This window comes from Gorilla gorilla, chromosome 1 (assembly GCF_029281585.2).
Source record: "Gorilla gorilla gorilla isolate KB3781 chromosome 1, NHGRI_mGorGor1-v2.1_pri, whole genome shotgun sequence".
NCBI classification, from domain to species: Eukaryota; Metazoa; Chordata; class Mammalia; order Primates; family Hominidae; genus Gorilla; species Gorilla gorilla.
In genome coordinates, this window is record NC_073224.2 from 204,876,457 (window position 1) to 204,899,485 (window position 23,029).

At 43.9% G+C, this 23,029-nt stretch overlaps 1 protein-coding gene across 5 annotated transcripts in view; it reads right to left on the reverse strand.

The window, feature by feature from the left end:
• Positions 1-23,029, reverse strand: part of ZMYM1 (zinc finger MYM-type containing 1) — an 86,657-nt gene that overhangs the window by 23,311 nt on the left and 40,317 nt on the right. For 2 of the 5 annotated variants that reach the window (XM_055391456.2, XM_063700454.1), the window contains exon 1: positions 3,983-5,152. Coding sequence is in view for 1 of the 5 variants with exons in the window: in XM_063700454.1 (XP_063556524.1) it covers positions 3,983-3,998 (16 nt within the window). In the remaining 4 variants the exon portion in view is untranslated. Of the gene's footprint in view, positions 1-3,982; positions 5,153-14,105; positions 14,237-14,330; positions 14,557-19,482; positions 19,579-23,029 lie in introns of those variants that run through there. The other 3 variants (XM_055391441.2, XM_019015076.4, XM_055391437.2) reach the window with 3 other exon arrangements.

A 23,029-nucleotide genomic window follows, 5' to 3' on the forward strand; every position in this document is an offset into this window, starting at 1 on the left:
TCTAAAGCTATATCTGCCCTCTCTCTGACCACCCCATTCCCCATTCTTGAAATTCCTTTCATTTTTCTCACACCGAGGTCTCCTATTTCTCATTTTACCTCTTTGCCAGTATTTTTCACAAATACTTATTTTACCTGCTTCTAAAATGTTTGTGTTCCACAAAAACACAATTCCCCAGTACTCTCCTTGCCTGCTCTATGATCTTGAACTCCTGGCTTTAAAAAAATAACGAAGTTGGCTGGGCACAGTGGCTCACGCCTGTAATCCCAACACTCTGGGAGGCTGAGGTGGGTGGAGCACGTGAGATCAGGAGTTTGAGACCAGTCTGGTCAACATGCTGAAATCCCATCTCTACTAAAAATACCAAAAATTAGGCTTGGTGGCGTGTGCTGGTAATCCCAGCTACTCGGTAGGCTGAGGCAGGAGAATAGCTTGAACCTGGGAGGCAGAGGTTGCAGTGGGCCAAGATCGCGTCATTGCACTCCAGCCTGGGTGACAGAGCGAGACTCTGTCAAGAAAGAAAAGAAAAGGAAAAGAAAGGAAAGAAAGAAAGAAAGGAAGGTAGGAAAGAAAGAAAAGGAAAAGAAAAGAAAAGAAAAGAAAAAAGAAAAGACCCGTTGGCCGGGCGCAGTGGTTCACGCCTGTAATCCCAGCACTTTGGGAGGCCAAGACGGGTGGATCACCTGAGGTCAGGAGTTTGAGACTAGCCTGGCAAACAAGGCGAAACCCCATCTCTACTAAAAATACAAAAAAAAAAATCAACCGAGTGTGGTGGTGTCTGCCTGTGATCTCAGCTACTCAGGAGGCTAAGGCAGGAGAATCACTTCAACCCAGGAGGCGGAGGCTGCAGTGAACTGAGATCGCACCACTGCACTCCAGCCTGGGCAACAGAGGGAGATTCTGTCTCAAACAAACAAAAAAACCAAGTCTTTGGCCGGGCGCAGTGGCTCATGCCTGTAATCCCAGCACTTTGGGAGGCCGAGGCAGGTGGATCACCTGAGGTGAGGAGTTCGAGACCAGCCTGGCCAACATGGCAAAACCACGTCTCTACTAAAAATACAAAAATTAGCTGGGCATGGTGGCAGGCGCCTGTAATCCCAGCTACTCTGGAGGCTGAGGCAGGAGAATCACTTGAAAACGGGAGGCAGAGGTTGCAGTGAGCCAAGATGGTGCCATTGCACTCCAGCCTGGGAGACAGAGCGAGACTCCATCTCAAAACAAAACAAAACAAAACAAACAAAAACCAAGTCTTTTTCTTTTTTTTTTTTTTTTGAGACAAGGTCTCGCTCTGTCACTCAGGCAGTGGCACTATCTCAGTTCACTGCAGCCTCACCCTCCTGGGATCAAGCAATTCTCCCACCTTAGTCTCCCGCGTAGCTGGAACCACAGGCATGTGCCACAGTGCCCAGCTAATTTTTTTTTTTTTTTTTTTGTAGAGAAGGTGTCTCCCTATGTTGCCCAGACTGATCTCGAACTCCTGGGCTCAAGTGATCCTCTCACCTCAGCCTCCCAAAGTGCTCGAATGACAGGTGTCCATCTGCGCCCAGCCTATGATCACAACCTCAGATTCAACTATCACCTATGGGCTGTTTTTCCCCAACATTCCTGAGCTGTGGCCTATATACCTAATTGCCTATTAAATATCTCCACTTGGCCGGGGCAGTGGCTCACGCCTGTAATCCCAGAACTTTGGGAGGCTGAGGTGGGTGGATTAGGAGGTCAGGAGATCAAGATAATCCTGGCTAACACAGTGAAACCCCGTCTCTACTAAAAATACAAAAAAAATTAGCCGGGCGTGGTGGCAGGCACCTGTAAACCCAGCTACTGGGAGGCTGAGGCAGGAGAATGTGTGAACCCAGGAGACGGAGCTTGCAGTGAGCCGAGATCGCGCCACTGCACTCTAGCCTGGGAGACTCCGTCTCAAACTAAATAAATAAATAAATATCTCCACTTGAATGTTCCACAGGTCCCTCAAACTCAAGGGATTTGAACTCTGGTCTCAAGCAATCCTCTTGCCTCAGTAAAACTATATTCTTTTATTACCCCCACAAACCTGTTTTACAGATATTCCTTTTTTTGGTAAATAGCAGTGTCATATACCTAATTTCCCATGCCAGAAATCTAGGATTAACCTGGAATTATTCTTCTTCTCCCTAAATCTAATTATGAAATTAGATCAATCTACCTTTTAATTAAGTCTTTTTTTTTTTTTGAGACAAGAGTTTTGCTCTCGTTGCCCAGGATGGAGTGCAATGGCGCGATCTCAGCTCACTGCAACCACAGCCTCCCAGGTTCAAGTGATTCTCCTGCCTCAGCCTCCCGAGTAGCTGGGATTACAGGCATGTGCCACCACGCCTGGCTAATTTTGTATTTTTAGTAGAGACGGGGTTTCTCCAAGTTGGTCAGGCTGGTCTCGAACTCCCGACCTCAGGTGATCCGCCCGCCTCGGCCTCCCAAAGTGCTGGGATTACAGGTGTGAGCCACCACACCCAGTCAAATAAGTCTTAAGTCTATTTTCCCATCACACATGCCTGCCTGCTTCTCCTCACTATCCAAATCAATAGATTCCTTTTTGGTCAATCTTACAACTTTTGAGGAACTACAAAAGCAAGGTCTCTTTTTCTTTTTTCATTAAAGTTCTGGGGTGTATGTGCAGAACGTGCAGTTTTGTTATATAGGTATATACATGCCATGGTGGTTTGCTGTACCCATCAACCTGTCACCCATATTAGGTATAGCTTCTAATGCTATCCCTCCCAGCAAGGTCTCTTTTTCAAAGACAGATTGGTTCCTTGTTTTCTCCTTTTTCCTTGACTGAGGCCTACTTTCCACTTATCTGGTAGCTGTTACCTCTGATTCTAAATCCTTTGGAACTCTTTCCCTTCCTGCCACCCTAGCTTGGCTTCAGAGTGCAAGTCTTCTTGTCTCCTAGATCCTTAAAAAAGAGCCTTATAGGCCAGGCTCGGTGGCTCACGCCTGTAATCCCAGCACTTTGGGAGGCCGAGGCGGGTGGATCACGAGGTCAGGAGATCGAGGCCATCCTGGCTAACATGGTGAAACCCCATCTCTACTAAAAATACAAAAAAATTAGCCGGGCGTGATGGCAGGTGTCTGTAGTCCCAGCTACTCTGGGAGGCTGAGGCAGGAGAATGGCATGAGCCCGGGAGGCAGAGCTTGCAGTGAGCCGAGATTGTGCCACTACACTCCAGCCTGGGCGACAGAGCGAGACTCTGTCTCAAAAAAAAAAAAAAAGAGCCTTATATCGGGCACCTGTAGTCCCAGCTACTCGGGAGGCTGAGGCAGGAGAATGGCGTGAACCCGGGAGGCAGACCTTGCAGTGAACCAAGATCATGCCACTGCACTCCAGTCTGGGTGACAGAACAAGACTCCATCTCAAAAAAAAAAAAAAAAAAAAAAAAAAGCCTTACAACTAATCATTATGGAGGGCAGATGATAACTAACACAAATGTGGAGAAGTTGAAGTTGTTACAGGATCACTTAGAATAATGGGCTCAAAAAAAGAAAAAAAAACAAAAAACCTCTTACAGGAGTAATTCCAGGACTATGGTTTTATTCTGGGTTAGTACATGAAAGACCCAAGTAATTCTGCCATTATTTTTTATTTCTGTGATTGGGGCTCAACCACCTTCCCTCATTTCCATCTTTAGCTCAGCTTTTGTTGAAAGTTCCTGTCCCAATGCAGAAAGTTAAATAAGGCCTGAGAGTCAAGTGCAATAAATAGCTCATACAGCCTCTGTCCAGCCCATTTGAGCATTATACACAAGCAATAAAGCAAAACTCACTAAAAATTAACTATTTGTCATTAGGTAGATTCCCTTCACCTGAAAGTACATATGCCATGCAAGTCAAAACATCAATTAAAAACAAAGCACCGAGTTTTGTGCAGCGGCGGTATCACAGCCAACGAGGTTTACGTGAGGTACAATTATTGTTATTTGTAAGACAAAACAAAACAAAGTACCTATGAGCTTTGGCATCTTGCAACTCCTTCAAACGTGTCACCATACAAACATAAAAATAGTGGAGGCTGGGCGCAGTGGCTCATGCCTGAAATCCCAGCACTCTGGGAGGCTGAGGTGGGTGGATCAGGAGGTCGGGAGTTCAAGACCAGCCTGGCCAACACAGTGAAACCCCATCTCCACTAAAAAATACAAAAAATTAGCCGGGCGTGGTGGTGGGCGCCTGTAATCCCAGCTACTCGGAAGGCTGAGGCAGCAGAATTGCTTGAATCTGGGAGGCAGAGGTTGCAGTGAGCCGAGATCATGCCATTGCACTCCAGCTCAGGCAAGAGTGTGAGACTCTGTCTCAAAAACAAAAAAAAAAAAAAAAGGAAAGCATCCTGAAAATTTCTGAGGCAAGGGAAAATGCTATGCAACATTTGTTTGGCTATAAGAAGAGCAAAACATGTATTAGTGACAGATCCATTACTTCCTTTTCCAACAAGATGCACATTAGAGTAAAATAAGTCCTATAGACTTTCTTTTAATATAGCCCTACTCATCTTTCCAAACTAGGGCTAAATCATAGTATGAAAGAGTACAGGTATTAATAGTCAAAGGATGAATGTTGCACATCTTCCTGCTGGGCAATACTACTTGATAGTAATATAAAATATATATATACATAAACACATTTTTGAGATGGAGTCTCACTCTGTTGCCCATGCTGGAGTGCAGCGGTACAATCACGGCTCACTGCAACCTCCACCTCCCAGGTTCAAGCGATTCTCCTGCCTGAGCATCCTATGTAGCTGGGATTACAGGCACGTGCTACCAAGCTCAGCTAATTTTTGTATTTTTAGTAGAGACAGGTTTTCACCATGTTGGCCAGGATGGTCTCGATCACCTGACCTTGTGATCCGCCTGCCTCGGCCACCCAAAGTGTTGGGATTACAGGTGTGAGCCACTGCGCCCAGCCATTAAATATTTTAATTTAAACCAAAGAGAGAAATATGATAAGAGCAGACAACAAAATTCACATTCATTTTTTTTTCTTGAGATGGAATCTCTCTCTGTCACCCAGGCTGGAGTGCAGTGACATAATCTCAGCTCACTGCAACCTCCGCCTCCCAGGTTCAACCAATTATCTGCCTCAGCCTCCTGAGTAGCTGGGATTATAGGCACCAGCCAGCATGCCTGGCTAAGTTTTGTATTTTTAGTAGAGACCGGGTTTCACCATCTTGGCCAGGCTGGTCTTGAACTACTGACCTCATGATCCACCGGCCTCAGCCTCCCAAAGTGCTGGGATTACAGGCATGAGCCACTGCACTCGGCCCATATTCATTCTTAAAGTAAAACACGAGATCACAAAGAAACTGCAAGTTTCGAGGCCAGGCGTGGTGGCTCACGCCTGTAGTCCCAGAACTTCGGGAGGCCAACGCGGGCTGATCACCTGAGGTCGGGAGTTCGAGACCAGCCTGACCAACATGGAGAAACCCTGTCTCTACTAAAAATACAAAAAATTAGCCGAGCGTGGTGGTGCATGCCTGTAATCCCAGTTATTTGGGAGGCTGAGGCAAGAGAATCACTTGCACCCAGGAGGCAGAGGTTGCAGTGAACTGAGATTGTGCCATTGCACTCCAGCCTGGGCAAGAAAAGCGAAACTCCATTTCAAAAAAAAAAAAAGAAAATGCAAGTTTCAAGAGTTATTTCCAGATACACATATAGACCTCCAGGGGATATCATCCAGATTCCTCCCGGAAAATTAGTACAATAGTATTTATATAACCCTGATGGTTCAAACTACTGTTAAAAAATGAATTTTTGGGCGGGCACAGTGGCTCACCTCTGTAATCCCAGCACTTTGGGAGCCTGAGGCAGGCAGATTACCTGAAGTCAGGAGTTCGAGACTAGCCTGGCCAACATGGTAAAACCCCATCTTTACTCAAAATTCAAAAAATTAGTCAGGTGTGGTGGCACACACCTGTAGTTCCAGCTCTTGGGAGGCTGAGACAGGAGAATCTCTTGACCTGGGAGGTGGAGGCTGCTGTGAGTGGAGATCGTGCCACTGCACTCCAGCCTGGGTACGACAGAGCAAGACTCCATCTCAAAAAAAAAAAAAAAAAGGCTGGGTGCGGCGGCTCATGCCTGTAATCCCAGCACTTTGGGAGGCTGAGGTGGGTGGATCACAGGGTCAGGAGTTCAAGATCAGCCTGGCCAAGATGGTGAAACCCCGTTTCTACTAAAAATACAAAAAAAATTAGCCAAGTGTGGTGGTGGGCGCCTGTAATCCCTGCTGCTCGGGAGGCTGAGGCAGAGAATTGCTTAAATCCAGGAGGCGGAGGATGTAGTGAGCTGAGATCAAGCTCACTGTCGCTCAAGCCTGGGCGACAGTGCGAAACTGCATCTCAAAAGAAAAAAAAAGAATTTTTTAATTGAAAAAAAATTGCATGAGATTTCAATGAAATATAAGGCAGTTACAATAATGAAAGGAAACTGCATGACGATGAATAAGATTCACAGACATATAATCTCAAAACTAATTTATATAGAGACTATTTTTTTACTGCTACAGATTAAGTTATAATCTTGATTGGAGACAGAGTTGAACAAATTTAGCAACAAACAGTCATTTTCTGCTTTTTATAAATAGCCCAGACTGTAGTCCCAGCTACTCAGGAGGCTGAGGCGGGAGGATCACCTGAACCTGGGAGGCAGAGGTTGCAGTGAGATATGATTGTGCCACCACACTCCAGCCTGTGTGACAGAGTAAGATTCCATCTCAGAATAAATAAATAAAATAAACTAATAACCCAATATTGAAAATTTTGGGAAAAAACCTTAAAATTCTGTATATATTGAAAATTTTGGGAAAAAACCTTAAAATTCTGTATGAATATGACTTGAAGAAATGATTTTAAAAAGCCACATTATGAATGACAGTGATTTATATAATAAAATTCAAATCTTCTATATTTTCTGTGATAACAATTTACCATGAGTAACCCAAATATAATGTTTAAACGTAATACATAAAATTGAATTCTGTCATCATTGATAATTTGCTTACTTTCAGTCCTGAAAACCACAGCTTTACACGTGTTTTTCTATTTGGTCATTACAAAGGTGTATTTGTCACGGCAGGAGGATGGAACTCATTTTATTCCACGATGTGTTAGCTTAATTTATAACTTTTAAATATTTAGACACAGAGTATGTGGGCTTCCATTCATACTCTTAGCAAGGGCTCCACAAATGCTAGGGGCCAGTGTGAACCTAGCACTCCAACCACAAGTACATTTCAAAACTAGGCTGGGAATGAGGGGTACAGAATACTGATTTAACAACAATAATTCCCTATTAGAGCTAGGTGGCTGGCATGTGCCACACCAAAGGCAGGAAAGGGCAGGCCCAAGAGAGCTCTAGGAATGACTCTTCAAGGAAGGAGGCTATTGTCCCTGAAGCTGGAATGTGTCAAGGAGGTGGTTTCAGGGTCAGCAAAGGACAGGTGCAGCCAAAGGGAGATCTACAACAACCACAGGAGAAAACACTATCCTCCTCTTTGGGCCAGAGGGAAAGGGAGACAGATGTCAAGGCAAAGAAGCAGCTGCACCTTAACCTCCTCACTTTACTTGTCCTCATACTGCTTTCCTTCCTGCAAAAGTCATTTCTGCCTAATCAGATCCTATGCAGTTTGGAAACCAACTGAGCTCCAGATTTTAACAGACTAGCATGAAGTAAAAATAATATGGGGGCCGGGCATGGTGGCTCACGCCTGTAATCCCAGCACTTTAGGAGGCCGAGGCGGGTGGATCACAAGGTCAGGAGATCGAGACCATCCTGGCTAACATGGTGAAACCCTGTCTCTACTAAAAATACAAAAAATTAGCCAGGCGTGGTGGTGGGCGCCTGTAGTCCCAGCTACTTGGGAGGCTGAGGCAGGAGAAGGGCGTGAACCCAGGAGGTGGAGCTTGCAGTGAGCCGAGACAGTGCCACTGCACTCCAGCCTGGGAGACAGAGCGAGACTCTGTCTCAGAAAAAAAAAAAAAAAAAAAAAAAAATGGGGCCGGGCATGGTGGCTCACACCTGTAATGTAATCCCAGAACTTTGGGAGGCCAAGGTGGGTAAATCACCTGAGGTCAGGAGTTTGAGACCAGCCTGGCCAATATGGTGAAACCCTGTCTCTACTAAAAATACAAAAAAAAATTAGCCAGGGCTGGGCACAGTGGCTCACACCTGTAATCCCAGCACTTTGGGATGCCAAGGTGGGAGGATCACTTGAGGTCAGGAGTTCAAGACCAGCCTGTCCAACATGGTGAAACCCCATATTTACCAAAAATACAAAAATTAGCAGGGCATGGTAGCATGCGCCTGTATTTCTCAGCTACTAGGGAGGCTGAGGCAGGAGAACTGCTTGAATCCAGGAGGTGGAGGTTGCAGTGAGCCAAGATCACGTCACTGCACTCCAGCCTGGGTGACAGAGCGAGACTCTGTCTCCAAAAAAAACCAAACCAAAACAAAACAAAAAACGGATAAATCCAGGCATAACAGAGTAGCCTTTAGCATACTAAATCCTTTCACTGGAATTAATTACAAAATTTAACAGACTTTACTGGTAAGGGGACTTTCCATGACAAAATAGTGGAAACCCAAGCAGAAAACAGCAGGAGGCAGTTAGAAGTACTGGATTCTAAAGTAGCTGGAACTCAAAAGGCACAATCTGGGAGAGGAGGGAACTACAGAAAAATAATATGCATAGAAATCTCCCCTCCTCCAAGTCATTGGCGGACTCCTAAACTGCACATTTACAGAGTGAGACTTCAAAAACGTAACAGAACACAGCAGTTAAACGTCAAACAGCAAATAAGATTATAGCAGCTATGCTGAGTTGAGAGTTGAAATTTAAGACCAGCAAGATAGAGGGGTTTTGGTAAAGACCTGGATTTCGGGTTGAGACTCAAGGAGGGCCTTGCCCTAGGAGTAATGGCTATGCCCCAGGAGGAAAAGAGACCACTTCCAAGAAGAAAGGACAAACTGAAATAGACCAGTCTTAACAAGACCTATAATCAACCCTCAACAGGATCAATGTCATCTGCTACTACCATCCACGTGCCTAATGGCAACCTTAGTCTGCTTTGAAGGAAGTACATCAGGATGCTAATAATGTTCATCCAAAATTTCCAGAATCCAGTAATAATTTATGGACTAAGAGGAATTTTTAAAATCCCAAAACTGACTGGAAAAAAATGGCAATAGAAACAAACCCACAGGTGACTCAGATATTGTTCTTGTCAGGCAAGGACTTGGTTATGTTTGAGAAAACAGAGGAAAGATGGAGAAGTTCTGTAGTGACCTGGAATCCATCAAAAAAAAAAAAAAGTTAAATGGAAAATCTAGAATTGGAAAACACAGTGAGGAAATTAAGAATTCAATCGATGAATATCAAATTAGTGAAGAAGACAAGCTAGAAGGTACACTGATGCACAGAGATAAAAGGATGGAAAATTGAAATAATGTGCCATGTGGGATTCCTATTCAGTTCTAGAATAAGAATCTAGAATAATGTGCCATGTGGGATCTCTTATTCAGTTCTAGGATAACAGAAAATAGACAATGCAAAAGAAGCAGTATTTGAAAGAAAATACCAGGCAAGGTGGCTCACGCCTATAATCCCAGAACTCTGGGAAGCCAAGGCAGGAGTTTGAGCCCAGGAGTTCGAGACCAGCTTGGGTGACATAGTGAGACCCTCATCTCTACAAAGAAATTAGAAAAATTAGCTGGGCATGGTGGTGGATGCCTGTAGTACAGGCTATGTGGGAGGCTGAGGCTGGAGGATCACCTGAGCCCAGGAAAGAGTTCCAGGTTACAGTGAGCTATGATTGCACCACTGCACACCAACCTAGGTGACAGACTGAGACACTGTCTCAAAAAAAAAAAAAAAAAAAAAAAAACAACCTACAATTTTTTAGGACAATTTCCTAAAACTGAAGAAAAACATCAAACCACATGAATTCAAGCTCTGTGAATCACAAATAAGATATAAAGAAAAACGCGAGTAGGCATGTCATAATTACACTGGTGAAAACCAAAAAGAAAATTTTAAAAGCAGTAAGGTTGGGTGTGGTGATTCACACTTGCAATTTGAACATGTCGGGAGGTAGAGGACAGAGGACTGCTTAGCCCAGGAGTTCGAGGCCACCCCCTGGCAGCATAGTGAGACCCCCATCTCTAAAAACAATTAAAAGATTAGCTGGGTATGATGGTATGCATCTGGAGTCCCAGCTACTCGGGAGGCTGAGGTGGTAAGACTGCTTAAGCCGGGAGGGTGAGGCTACAGTGAGCTGTGATCAAGCCACTGCACACCAGTCTGGGGGACAGAGTGAGACCCTGTCTTAAAAAAAAAAAAAAAGGAAACAATGAAACCCCAGAAGCCAATGTAATATCTTTAAAGTGCTGGGGAAAAATCTACTTAAAATTCTATATTCAGTAAAAATATCCTTCAAGATTAAGAGCAAAATAAAGACATTTTCAGATAAATGAAAACACTGTAGAAATGCTACAGGAAATTCTTTTTTTATTTTTGGAGACAGAGTTTTACTCTTGTTGCCCAGGCTGGAGTGCAATGGCACAATCTCAGGTCACTGCAACCTCCACCTCCCAGGTTCAAGTGATTCTCCTGCCTCAGCCTCCTGAGTAGCTAGGATTACAGGCATGCGCTACCACTCCCGGCTAATTTTTTGTATTATTAGTAGAGACGGGGTTTCACCATGTTGGCCAGGCTGGTCTGGAACTCCTGACCCCAGGTGATCCACCCGCCTCGGCCTTCCAAAGTGCTGGGATTACAGGGGCGAGCCACCATGCCCGGCCACTAAAGGAAATTCTTTAAGCTAAAGTAAAATAGTAGATGGGAATTTAGCATAAAAGTTGGAAAGGAGGCCAGGCGTGGTGGCTCATGCCTGTAATCCCAACACTTTGGGAGGCTGAGGCAGGCGGATCACTTGAGGTCAGGAGTTCATGACCAGCCTGGCCAACATGGTGAAACCCCATCTCTACCAAAAATACAAAAATTAGCTGGGTATGGTGGTGCACGCCTGTAATCCCAGCTACTCGGGAAGCTGAGGCAGGAGAACTGCATGAACCCAGGAGGTGGAGGTTGCAGTCAGCCCAGATCATGCCACTGCACTCCAGCCTGGGTGACAGTGCATGACTCCATTTAAAAAAAAAAAAAAAAAAAGTTGGAAAGGAAGAAAACTTTTTATTTGTAGACATGACTGCATATAGAAAACTCTAAGGAACCTCCCCCAACTCACCCCCCACAAAAGAAACTATTAGAATAAGTGAATTCAGCAGAATTATAGGATAATACAAGATCTGCATTTTAGAATTTTTCTTATCGCTTATCTTCAACATTGTAGAAGTTCTAGTTAGATCAATAAAGCAAGAAAAAATAAAAGACAAACTTTGAAAAGGCAGTAAAATTGTTATTATTCATGGATGACATGATTCTATACAAAGAAAATTCAAAAGAATCTCCAAGTTATTAAGCTTAGCAAGACATTCGAAAATAAATTTTGGCCAGGTGCAGTGGCTCACGCCTGTCATCCTAGCAATTTGGAAGGCAGAGGCGGGTGAATTACCTGAGGTCAGGAGTTCAAGACCAGCCTAACATGGTGAAACCCGTATCTACTAAAAATACAAAAGAATTAGCTGGGCATGGTGGTGGGCGCCTGTAATCCCAGCTACTCAGGAGGCTGCAACAAGAGAATCACTTGAACCTGGGTGTCAGAGGCTGCAGTGAGCCGAGATTGTGCCACTGCATTCCAGCCTGGGTGACACAGCGTGACTCCGTCTCAAACAAACAAACAAAAAATCAATTTTATTTCTTTATACTAGAACAGAAAAATATAAAAATAACAATTTTCTGCAGCATCATAAATATCAAATATAGGAATAAATCTAATGAAAGCTATTAAAGAACTCTACAGTGAAAACAAAACATTGCTGAGAGAAATTAAGGAAGATCTAAATAAATGCTCATTGATGGAAAGAGTCAATATTAAGTTAATTTTTCTCCTAATTAAGCTGTAGATGAAAATCCCAGCAGGGGTTTTTGTGGAATTTGTAAGGTAATTCTAATGTATATACAATGTGCATACAGAGCCTTGCATAACCAAGACAATCTCAAAAAAAAAAAAAAGTTGGAAGGGCTTATAAAGCTACAGTAAATTAAGATAGTGTGGTATGGACACAAGCAAAAACAAAACAGAGTGTGGAAGCAGATATACTCCTATCCCTTATTTCTTCGCATTATACCACTTCTTTATACATTACACTTTGCTAAGATTTATTTTATTCGGCCGGGCACGGTGGCTCCTGTCTGCAATCCCAGCACTTTGAGAGGGTGGATCAGCTGAGGTCAGAGTTCTAGACCAGCCTGGCCAACATGGTGAAACCCTGTCTCTACTAAACAAAAATTAGCCAGGTGTGGTGTAATCCCAGCTACTTGGGAGGCTGAGGCAGGAGAATCACTTGAACTGGAGGTGGAGGTTGCAGTGAGCTGAGATCGCGCTACTGCACTCCAGTCTGGGAGACAAGAGTGAAATGCTGTCTCAGAAAAAAAAAAAAAAAAAAATTATTTTATTCAACTGAGTTCTGCAAGGTCTTTTACTAGCCTGATGGGAAGGCTGGAGGCAGAAGGCTATATGTTTTTCAAACCAAACTAAAATGTCCATGGTTAATTCTGCAGGCAATGAAGAGCCATCATTTCCGAAGTGCCTTGGTACCGGGTTACACTGATGAGTAGGATGTCCCAACCAGTAAGTATATACAAGGTACTGAGAAGAAATGAAAAAAGAAGACGGTCAGTCTTCTGGGAGGTGAAATTTGAGCTGGGTTTTAAAGTGTCTACCAACCAATGATGGCGGATATTCCTGGTATAGAGACAGCATGTACAAAACCACAAATAGCCGGGCACAGTGACTCAAGCCTGTAATCCCAGCACTTTGAGAGGCCCAAGCAGGTGGATTGCTTCAATTCAGGAGTTCGAGACCAGCCTAGGCAACACGAAGATAACCTGTCTCTACAAAAAATATAAAAATTAGCTGGGCGTAGTGGGGAGCACCTGTTGTTCCAGCTACTCTGGAGCCTGAGGTGGGAGGATCGCTTAAGCTCGGAAGGCTGAGGCTGCTTGTGAGCCGTGATCCTGTCACTGCACTCAGCCTGGGCCAAAGAGCGAGACCTAGTCTCCAAAAAAAAAAAAAAAAAAAAAAAGAAGCACAAATATATGGGAACTAGAACGAGTGGGACTGTTGTTGCAGATAAAGTACAAGTGCAAGAGTGCTAGTAGAAGGAACTGGAAAGTTTGAAAAGTAGACATGGGTCATGTCAGGAAGGTCCCTGATACCAAATACCTTAAAATTAATCTTGTAAATCAGCAGCGTTCAAACTGTGCTTTTGGGGTTCAGCAAACATTTCATTTTTTTTTTTTTTTGAGACGGGGTCTCGCTCTGGAGTGCAGTGGCACGATCTCGACTAAATGCAACCTCTGCCTCCCGGTTCAAGCGATTCTCCTGCCTCAGCCTCCTAAGTAGCTGAGATTACAGGCGCCTGCCACCAAGCCCAGCTAATTTTTGTACTTTTAGTAGAGACGGGGTTTTGCCATGTTGGCCAGGCTGGTCTCGAACTTCTGACCTCAAGTGATCCGCCCGCCTGGGCCTCCCAAAGTGTCGGGATTACAGGCGTGAGGCACCACGCCCGGCCAGGAGTCAAACTTTTGAAAAATCACTGCTCAATGAAGGAGAGCTACAGGTGTGATGGGGCTTCTGAAACGGAGGCTGCGGAGCGAGACTAAAGTCTGAAGGCCCAGTTACTACACAGGAGCAGGAGGCGGCGAGAATCGCTGGAAGCGGGGAGCACTAACCCCCCCAGTCTATGAGGGCAAGGTTAAAGGAGGCGACAAACACAATCCAGGTCAGGGCCTGGCCCAGAGTTCCCGAACCCCATCTGGCGGAATCCGCACTCAAAGCTCCGTCTCTAAAACCCCGACCCGGCGCGTCATCCTCCCTCCGACCGACAGCAGAAACCCTGCCCCTTTCGAGTAAGGCGCAGGAGTAAAGACCGAAACCAGCGCCGCATGAGGAGGCTTACTAATTTCTCTCAGGGACGCCCGCCGCCCAACGCTTCTGAAACAATCTTCGAAGCGAAACGGCCCCGCCGACCCCGCCCCTCTCCCGTCGTGCTCTGCGGTTGAGCATGCGCAGGGCCGCTGGCTCAGGGTGGTCCCAGCTCCCTGAATTGGGAAGAGCGACTTTGGGATAGAAGAAGTGGGAGAGGGGGAGGGGAAGAGTCCTTACGGCCCGCATAGGATCTTACCCTTGAAGTCGTCGCTGGCTGGCAGCCAAAGTAGGACCCTTGACTCAGAGCTCAGGCAGGGCAGTTAGATTTCCTGGATTTGAGAGATGGCTTTACTACTTATTAGCTGTGTGCTAGTAAGCGATTTGACAACTTCTATAAATCTCCATTTCTTCGACCTTGAAATGGGGATAACTGTAGTGGCTGCATCGTAGGTTTGTAAAGATTAGGCAGGCTTCTGCAGAAGCTGGACTCAAAAAAAAAAAAAGATAAGACAGGCAATGTTAGCAAAGTGCCAGTTGCAGAGTAAATTCCTAGTAAAAGGAAATTATCCTCAGAGGTAGGGAGGGAGGTCAGACTTCTTTCATTAGTACGTTAAAATTAAAATGACCCCAGGCTGGGTGTGGTGGGTCACACCTATAATTCCAGCACTTTGGGAGGCCGAGGTGGGTGGACTGCTTGAGTTCAGGAATTCAAGACCATCCTGACCAACATGGTGAAACCCCGTCTCTATTAAAAATACAGAAATTAGCCGGGCATGGAGGCGGGCGCCTGTAATCCCAGCTACTTGGGAGTCTGAGGCAGGAGAATCGCTTGAAGCCAGGAGGCAGAGGTTGCAGTGAGCTGAGATTGTACCACTGCACTTCAGCCTGAGCGACAGAGAGAGACTGCGTCTCAAAAAAAAAAAAAAAAAAAAAAAAAAATTAAAATAACCCCAAACTGCACGTCAAAAATAATGGCATATTTTAAATGTTTTTTGACAATACTTTCAACACCTAAAAAAGTATAGGATGAACTAACTGTGCTATTCCTAAAGGCATAAGAGGATTCTAAAATATATATATAAGGTTGAATGATGAACTTATTATAATCATATTTGACAATTACTTTTAAAGGAGATATTCTCAAAAATCTAAATTTGAGGCCCTTGTGAAGGTGAGGTCCAGACCAAAAGGGCCTCCTAATCCTTGCTGCTATGGTCCTTAAATATCCTATGGAATTAGCCTCAAATCTAATATAAACACTGGTAATTTGAAATATTATACGAGTAACTGAAGTTAATTTCTCCAACATTTATTATTACCTTCTAATATTCATAATAATCTATTTAGACTGTTAGGATTAGAAAGGACCTTACTGAAATGATCTCTCCTCTAATGCTCCCTTCCTACCAAAGGAAAAGCTGAAGGCAAGAGGATAAAGGTAATTTGCCCCAAGTTACACAGCAACTCAGTGACTGGGATTAGATTGGAACCCAGAAATGAGTCCTGGTTCAGTGGGCATCCGAAGGCAAGTGATGTCATTGTAAATGCCCCGTGGGTTCACCTTGCCCACTACCTAAACACGGTCCATTTATCAAGACGGGGAATTGCAATAGAGAAAGTAATTCACGCAGAGCCAGCTGTGCGGGAGACTGAAATTTTATTATTATTTAAATCAGTCTCCTCGAGCATTTGGGAATCAGAGTTTTTAAGGACAACGGGTGGGTAGGGGGAAGCCAGTGAGCCAGAAGCGCTGATTGGTTAGGTAGGAGATGAAATAATGGGAAGTTGAAGCTGTCTGTCCTCTTGCGCTGAGTTAGTTCCCTGGTGGGGGCCACAAGATCAGATGAGCCTGTTTATCGATCTGGGTAGTACCAGCTGATCCATCAAGTGCAGGGTCTGCAAAATATCTCAAGCACTGATCTCAGGAGCAGTTTAGGGAGGGTCAGCATCTTGGCCTCCAGCTGCATGACTCCTAAACCATAATTTCTAATCTTGTGGCTAATTTGTTAATCTTATAAAGGCAGTCTAGTCCCCAGGCAAGGAGGAGGTTTGTTTTGGGAAAGGGCTGTTATTGTCTTTGTTTTAAACTATAAACTAAATTCCTCCCAAAGTTAGTTCAGCCTATGCCCAGGAAGGAACAAGGACAGCTTAAAGTTAGAACCAAGATGGAGTCCATTAGGTTAGATCTCCTTCATGGTCTCAGTCATAATCTTGCAATGGTGGTTTCATCGTCATTACTAACTTCCTTGGGAGTTGAGTTGAAAAAATGGTAGGATTCATGATATCATAAAAAATTGTAAGGATGTGTGATAATTTTGAGATGTGATATTCCAACCACCCCCAGTGATAGATCTGAAAATTTGGCCCAATATTTCAAGCAGTAGATGTAGGTCACAAGTTGCATGTGTCTTTCTTGCCCTGAAGTCTCAATAGTTTATACTGGCTGAAAGATTAAGTCCTAAGGAATAGGAGGAGAGCTCTGGGAGATAGGAAGCTTGATTTATTCTTTTTCTTTTCTTTTTTTTTTTTTTTTGAGACAGAGTTTTGCTCTTGTCACCCTGGCTGGAGTGCAATGGCGTGATCTTGGTGGCTCACTGCAACCTCTGCCTCCTGGGTTCAAGCGATTCTACTGCTGCAGCCTCTCAAGTAGCTGGGACTACTGGAGTGCCCCATCATGCCCAGCTAATTTTGTATTTTTAGTAGAGATGGGGTTTTGCCATGTTGGCCAGTCCAGTCTTGAACTCCTGACCTCAAGTGATCTACCCACCTCAGCCTCCCTGGGTGCTGTGATTACAGGCGTGAGTCAACGTACCTGGCTGATTCATTTGTTTTCCTTTCTTTTTTTTTGAGATGGAGCTTCACTCTTGTTGCCAGGCTGGAGTGCAATGGCGCAATCTTGGCTCACCGCAACCTTCACCTCCTTGGTTCAAGTGATTATCCTGCCTCAGCCTCCTGAGTAGTTGGGATTACAGGCATGCGCCACCATGCCCGGCTAATTTTGTATTTTTAGTAGAGATGGGGTTTCTCCATGTTGGTCAGGCTGGCCTTGAACTCCTGACCTCAGGTGATCTGCTCACCTCAGCCTCCCAAAGTGCTGGGATTACAGGTGTGAGCCACCACATCTGGCCAGAAATTGAACCTTTTTTTACTGGGGGCATATGGGTAAAATCAATTTGCCAGTCCTGTCCTGGAAGGTGTCCCCTGGCTTGACGGGTTGGGAAAGAAGGGGGTCTAGTGTTGCAGTGGGGTGAAGTTTTCTGGCAAATAGAGCGTTGATGGGGAATGGCTTTTAACTGTTCCTTTATATCTGGGGTTATGTGTATATGGGAACTTAAGAAATGTAGAGGGCAATGGCTAGTGTGGAAGAAGTTGTGAATGTCCCGTGAAAGAGTTGCTTTTTCAGGGTCAGGTAGGACTAATTTGTTTTGTATGAACCAGTATGGGGGTTTGAATTGTGCCCTTGCCATGATTAGTTGTTGTATTTGGTGTTCTGGATAAAAGGAGGGGATATGTTGTATGAGGGGAAATAGGTATTGGGGAATTGGGTGATTGGTTGAGCACAATAGTCAGCCTCACAGTTCCCTAAAGAAATGTAGCTTTTATCTGATTGATGTCTTTGCAATGAATAACTGCAACCTTTCCTGGAAGTAAAGCTGCCTTTAGTAGATGATGGATTGGTTTTCCTTTGATGATAGTTGTTCCCTTAACCGTGAGATAGCCCCACTTGCTCCACATTTGGGCATTGGAATGGTTGATGTTATAGGCATATTTGGAATTGGTGTATATATTAACTTGTGTGGTTTTTGCTAGGGTTAATGCTCTTATTAGGGCAACTAATTTCTGCTTTTTGGTAGGATGTGCCCAAAGGCAAGGGGGCAGCCTCTACAACTCTTCTAGGTGGGAGAGAGTGGGTATCATCATGATATCCCTCAGTAATGGCATATCCTCTTGGAGGGGAGGGTTTTTTGATGGCTGCCATCTATAAACCAATCCGGGGCTTCCTTTATGTGAGTGGAAGTAAGGCAGGAGAATCACTTGAACCCAGGAGGCAGAGGTTGCAATGAGCTGAGATTGTGCCATTGCACTCCATCCTGGGCAATAAGAGTGAAACTCTGACTCAAAAAAAACAAGAAACAACAAAAAAGCAAGACCCAACATATTGCTGCCTACAAGAGACTCACCTCACCATTAAAGACAAACACAAGCAAAGTGAAAGGATGGAAAAAGATTTTCTATGCAAACAGAAACCAAAAGTAAGCAGGAGTAGCCACACTTATATCAGATAAAATAGAACTTAAGTCAAAAACTGTAAAAAGAGACAAGGTCATTATGTATGACAAGGGGGTCAATTTAACAAGAGGATATAACAATTATAAATATATATGTGCTACCATCCTGGCTAACACAGTGAAACCCCATCTCTACTAAAAATACAAAAAATTAGCTGTGTGCAGTGATGGGTGCCTGTAGTCCCAGCTACTCAGGAGGCTGAGGCAGGAGAATGGCGCGAACCCAGGAGGCGGAGCTTGCAGTGAGCCGAGATCGCGCCACTGCACTCCAGCCTGGGCGATGGAGGGAGACACTGTCTCAAAAAAATTAAAAAAAAAAAAATATATATATATATATATGTGCCCAACACCAGAGCACCCCAATATATAAAACAAATATTACTAGAGCTAAAGAGATAGACTGCATACAATAACAGTACGGGACTTCAACACCCCACCCTCAAAAATGGATAGATCATTTAGCTAGAAAATCAACAAAGAGGGCCGGGCGCGGTGGCTCATGCCTGTAATCCCAGCACTTTGGGAGGCTGAAGCGGGTGGATCGTGGATCACGAGGTCAGGAGTTCAAGACCAGCCTGGCCAATATAGTGAAACCCCATGTCTACTAAAAATACAAAAATTAGCTGGACATGGTGGCGCGTGCCTGTAATCCCAGCTACTTGGGAGGCTGAGGCAGGAGAATCGCTTGAACCCAGGAGATGGAGGTTGCAGTGAGCCAAGATGGCGCCACTGCACTCCAGCCTGGTGACACAGTCTCAAAAAAAAAAAGAAAATCAACAAAGAAACATCAGACTTTAGCTACACCATGGACCAAATGACTTAACAGACATTTACAGAACATTCCATCCAACAGCTGCAGAATACACATTCTCAACTGAGCATTATCCAGGATAGACCATATATTAGACCACAAAACAAATCTCAGCAAATTTAAGAAGATAGAGATCATAGCAAGTATCTTTTTGGACCACATGGTATAAAATCAACAATAAGAAAAACTTCAGAAATCTTACACATGTATGGAAAGTAAACAAGATGATCCTGAATGACCAATTGGTCAATGAAGAAATTAAAGTGGAAATTAAAAAATTCCTTGAGGGCAGCCATGGTGGTTCATACCTGTAATTCCAGCACTTTGAGAGGCTAAGGTGGGTGGATCACTTGAGATCAGGAGTTTGAGACCAGGCTGGCCAATATGGTGAAAGCTCATCTCTACTAAAAATACAGAAAAAGATTAGCTGGGCATGATAGCGCACACTTGTAATCCCAGCTGAGGCCGAAGAATCGCTTGAACCTGGGAGGCGGAAGTTGCAGTGAGCCAAGATTTCACCACTGCACTCCAGGCTGGGGGACAGAGCGACAAACAACATGGAAACACATCATCACAAAATCATAGGGACACAGGAAAAGCAGTTTTAAGAGGGAAGTTCCTACCAAAAAATGGATCAAAAAAGAAGAATGATTTTCCTTCCTTCCTTCCTCCCTCCTTTCCTTCCTTCCTTTCTTCCTTCCTCCTTTCCTTTCCTTTTTTTCTTTTCTTTTCTTTTTTTATTTCCTTTCTTTGTTGTTTCCTTTCCTTTCCTTCTTTTCTTTTCTCCTTTTCTTTTTTTCTTTCCTTTCTTTCTTGTTTCACTCTATCACCTAGGCTGGAGTGAAGTGGTGTGATCATAGCTCACTGCAGCCTGGAACTCCTTCACTCGAGCAATCTGCTTGCCTCAGCCTCCTGAGTAGCTGGGACTACAGGCATGTGTCAACATACCTGGCTAAAAAAGAAGAAATATTTCTCTTCCTTTCTTTCCTTTCTTTCCTTCCTTCCTTCCTTCCTTTCTTCCTTTCTTTTTTTCTTCCTTCCTTCCTTCTTCCTTTCCTTTCCTTCCTTCTTTCTTTCTTTCCTTTTTTTTTTTTTTTTTTTGACAGAGTGTTGCTCTGTTACCCAGGCTGGAGTGCAGTGACGTGATCTCAGCAACCTTCACCACCTAGGCTCCAGCAATTCTCATGCCTTAGCTCCCTGAGTAGCTGGGACTACAGGCATGTGCCACCATGCCTGGCTAATTTTTCGTATTTTTTGTATTTTTTTTTTTTTTTGAGATTGAATCTCACTCTGTCACCCAGGCTGGAGTACAGTGGTGCAATCTCAGCTCATTGCAACCTCTGCCTCCCAGGTTCAAGTGATTCTCCTGCCTCAGCCTCCCAAGTAGCTGGGACTATAGGCTCCCACCACAATGCCCGGCTAATTTTTGTATTTTTAGTACAGACAGGGTTTCACCACATTGGCCAGGCTGGTCTGGAAATCCTGACCTCAGGGGATCCACCCGCCTTGGCCTCCCAAAGTGCTGGGATTACAGGCATGAGCCACTGCTCCCAGCCTTTTTTGTATTTTTAGTAGAGATGGGGTTTCACTATGTTGACCAGGCTGGTCTTGAACTCCTGGCCTCAAGAGATCTACCCTCCGTGGCCTCCCAATGAGCTGGGATTACAGGTGTGTGCCACCACGCCTGGCCAAGAAGAAATATTTCTAATTAACTACCTAACCATGCACCTCAAGAAACTAGAAAAACAAGAAAAAACTAAACCTGAAATTGATAGAAGGGAGGAAATAATAAAGCTCAGAGCAGAAATAAAAACATAGAGGCTAAAAAAAAATTCAAAAGATCAATAAAATGAAGAGTTGGTTTTCTGAAAAAAAAATTAACAAACTTTTAGCTAGATTAACCAAGCAAAAAAGAGAAAAGACCCAAATAAATAAAATGACAGATGAAAAAGAAGACACTGCAACTGATATCACAGGAATTCAAAGGACCATAAGAGACTATCATGAACAACTATATGCCAATAAACTTTAGAAGATTAAATTCCTGGACAAATACAACCTGCCAAGATTATATGATGAAGAAATAGAAAATCTGAACAGAGCAAAAATGAGTGAGGAAATTGAAACTGTAATAAAAAGTCTGCCATCAAAAAAACTCCAAAACATAAACACATCCAGGACCCAATGGCTTCACTGCTGAATTTTATTTTATTTTATTTTATTTTATCTTTTGAGATGGAGTTTCTCTCTTATTGCCCAGGCTGGAATGCAATGGCGTGATCTCAGCTCACTGCAACCTCCACCTCCTGGGTTCAAGGAATTCTCCTGCCTCAGCCTCCCAAGTAGCTGGGATTACAGGCATGCACCACCACTGGCTTATTTGATAGTTTTAGTAGAGACAGGGTTTCACCATGTTGGTCAGGCTGGTTCGAACTCCTGACCTCAGATGATCTGCCTGCCTTAGCCTCTCAAAGTGCTGGGATTACTGGCATGAGCCACTGCGCCCAGTTTTCACTGCTGAATTCTACCAAACATTTAAAGAAGAACTAATGTCAATTATTCTCAAACCATTCCTGAAAATTGAAAAGAAAGGAATACTTCCAAACTCATTTTAAGATGCCAGCATTACCTTGATTCCAAACCATACAAAGACAAAACAACAACAAAACTATAGTTCAATATCCCTGATGAACATAAATGCAAAATTCTCAAGAAGATACTAGCAAACTGGAAGGCTGTGTGCAGTGGCTCATGACTATAATTCCAGCACTTTGGGAGGCTGAGGTGGGAGGATTGCTGGGGGCCAGGAGTTAGAGATCAGCCTGGGCAACATACTGAGACTTTGTCTCTACAAAAAATTAGAAAAGTTAGCCAGGCATGATGGCATGCACCTGCAGTCCCAACAACTCAGGAGGCTGAGGTGGAAGGATCACTTGAGCCTGGGAAGTCAAAGCTGTAGTGAGCCATGATTGCGCCATTCCATTCCAGCCTTGGTGATAGAGTGAGACCCGACCCTGACTCCAAAATAAATAAATAAATAAATAGCAGCAAACTAAATTCAAAAGCACATCAAAAATATCATTCACCACGAACAAGTGGGATTCATCCTAGGGATGCAAGTATGGTTCAACATATTCACATCAATATGATATATCACATTAACAAATAGAAGGCTGGGCACAATGGCTCATGCCTGTATTCCCAGCACTTTGGGAGGCTGAGGTAGGCAGATCATCTGAGGTCAGGAGTTTGAGACCAGCCTGGCCAACATGGCGAAACCCCATCTCTACTAAAAACATAAAAAAAATTGCTGGGTGTGGTGGCGCACACCTGTAATCTCAGCTACTTGGGAGGCTGAAGCATGAGAATCGCTTCAACCTGAGAGGTGGAGGTTGCAGTGAGCCAAGATCATGCCACTGCACTCCAACCTGGGCAACAGAGTGAGACTCCATCTCAAAAAAACCCAAAAAACAAAAACCCATTATTTCAATATATGCAGAAAAAGGATTTGACAAAATTCAACATCGCTTCATGATTAAAAAAAAAAAAACCCTCAAGAAGTTAGGCATAGAAGGTATGTAACTCAACACAATAAAGGCCATGTATGACAAACCTATCGCTAACATTATCATATATCACAAACCCACAGCTAATATTAGCTTTTCTTGTAAGAACAGGAAGAAGACAAGGATGCCCACTTTCACCACTCCTATTCATCATAGTACTGGAAGTCCTAGCCAGAAGAATTAAGCAAATGAAAGGAATAAGAAACATTTAAATTGGAAAGGAGGAAGTCAAATTGTCTCTGTTTGAAGACAGCATTATGTTTTTATTTTAAACAACATAATCTTATAT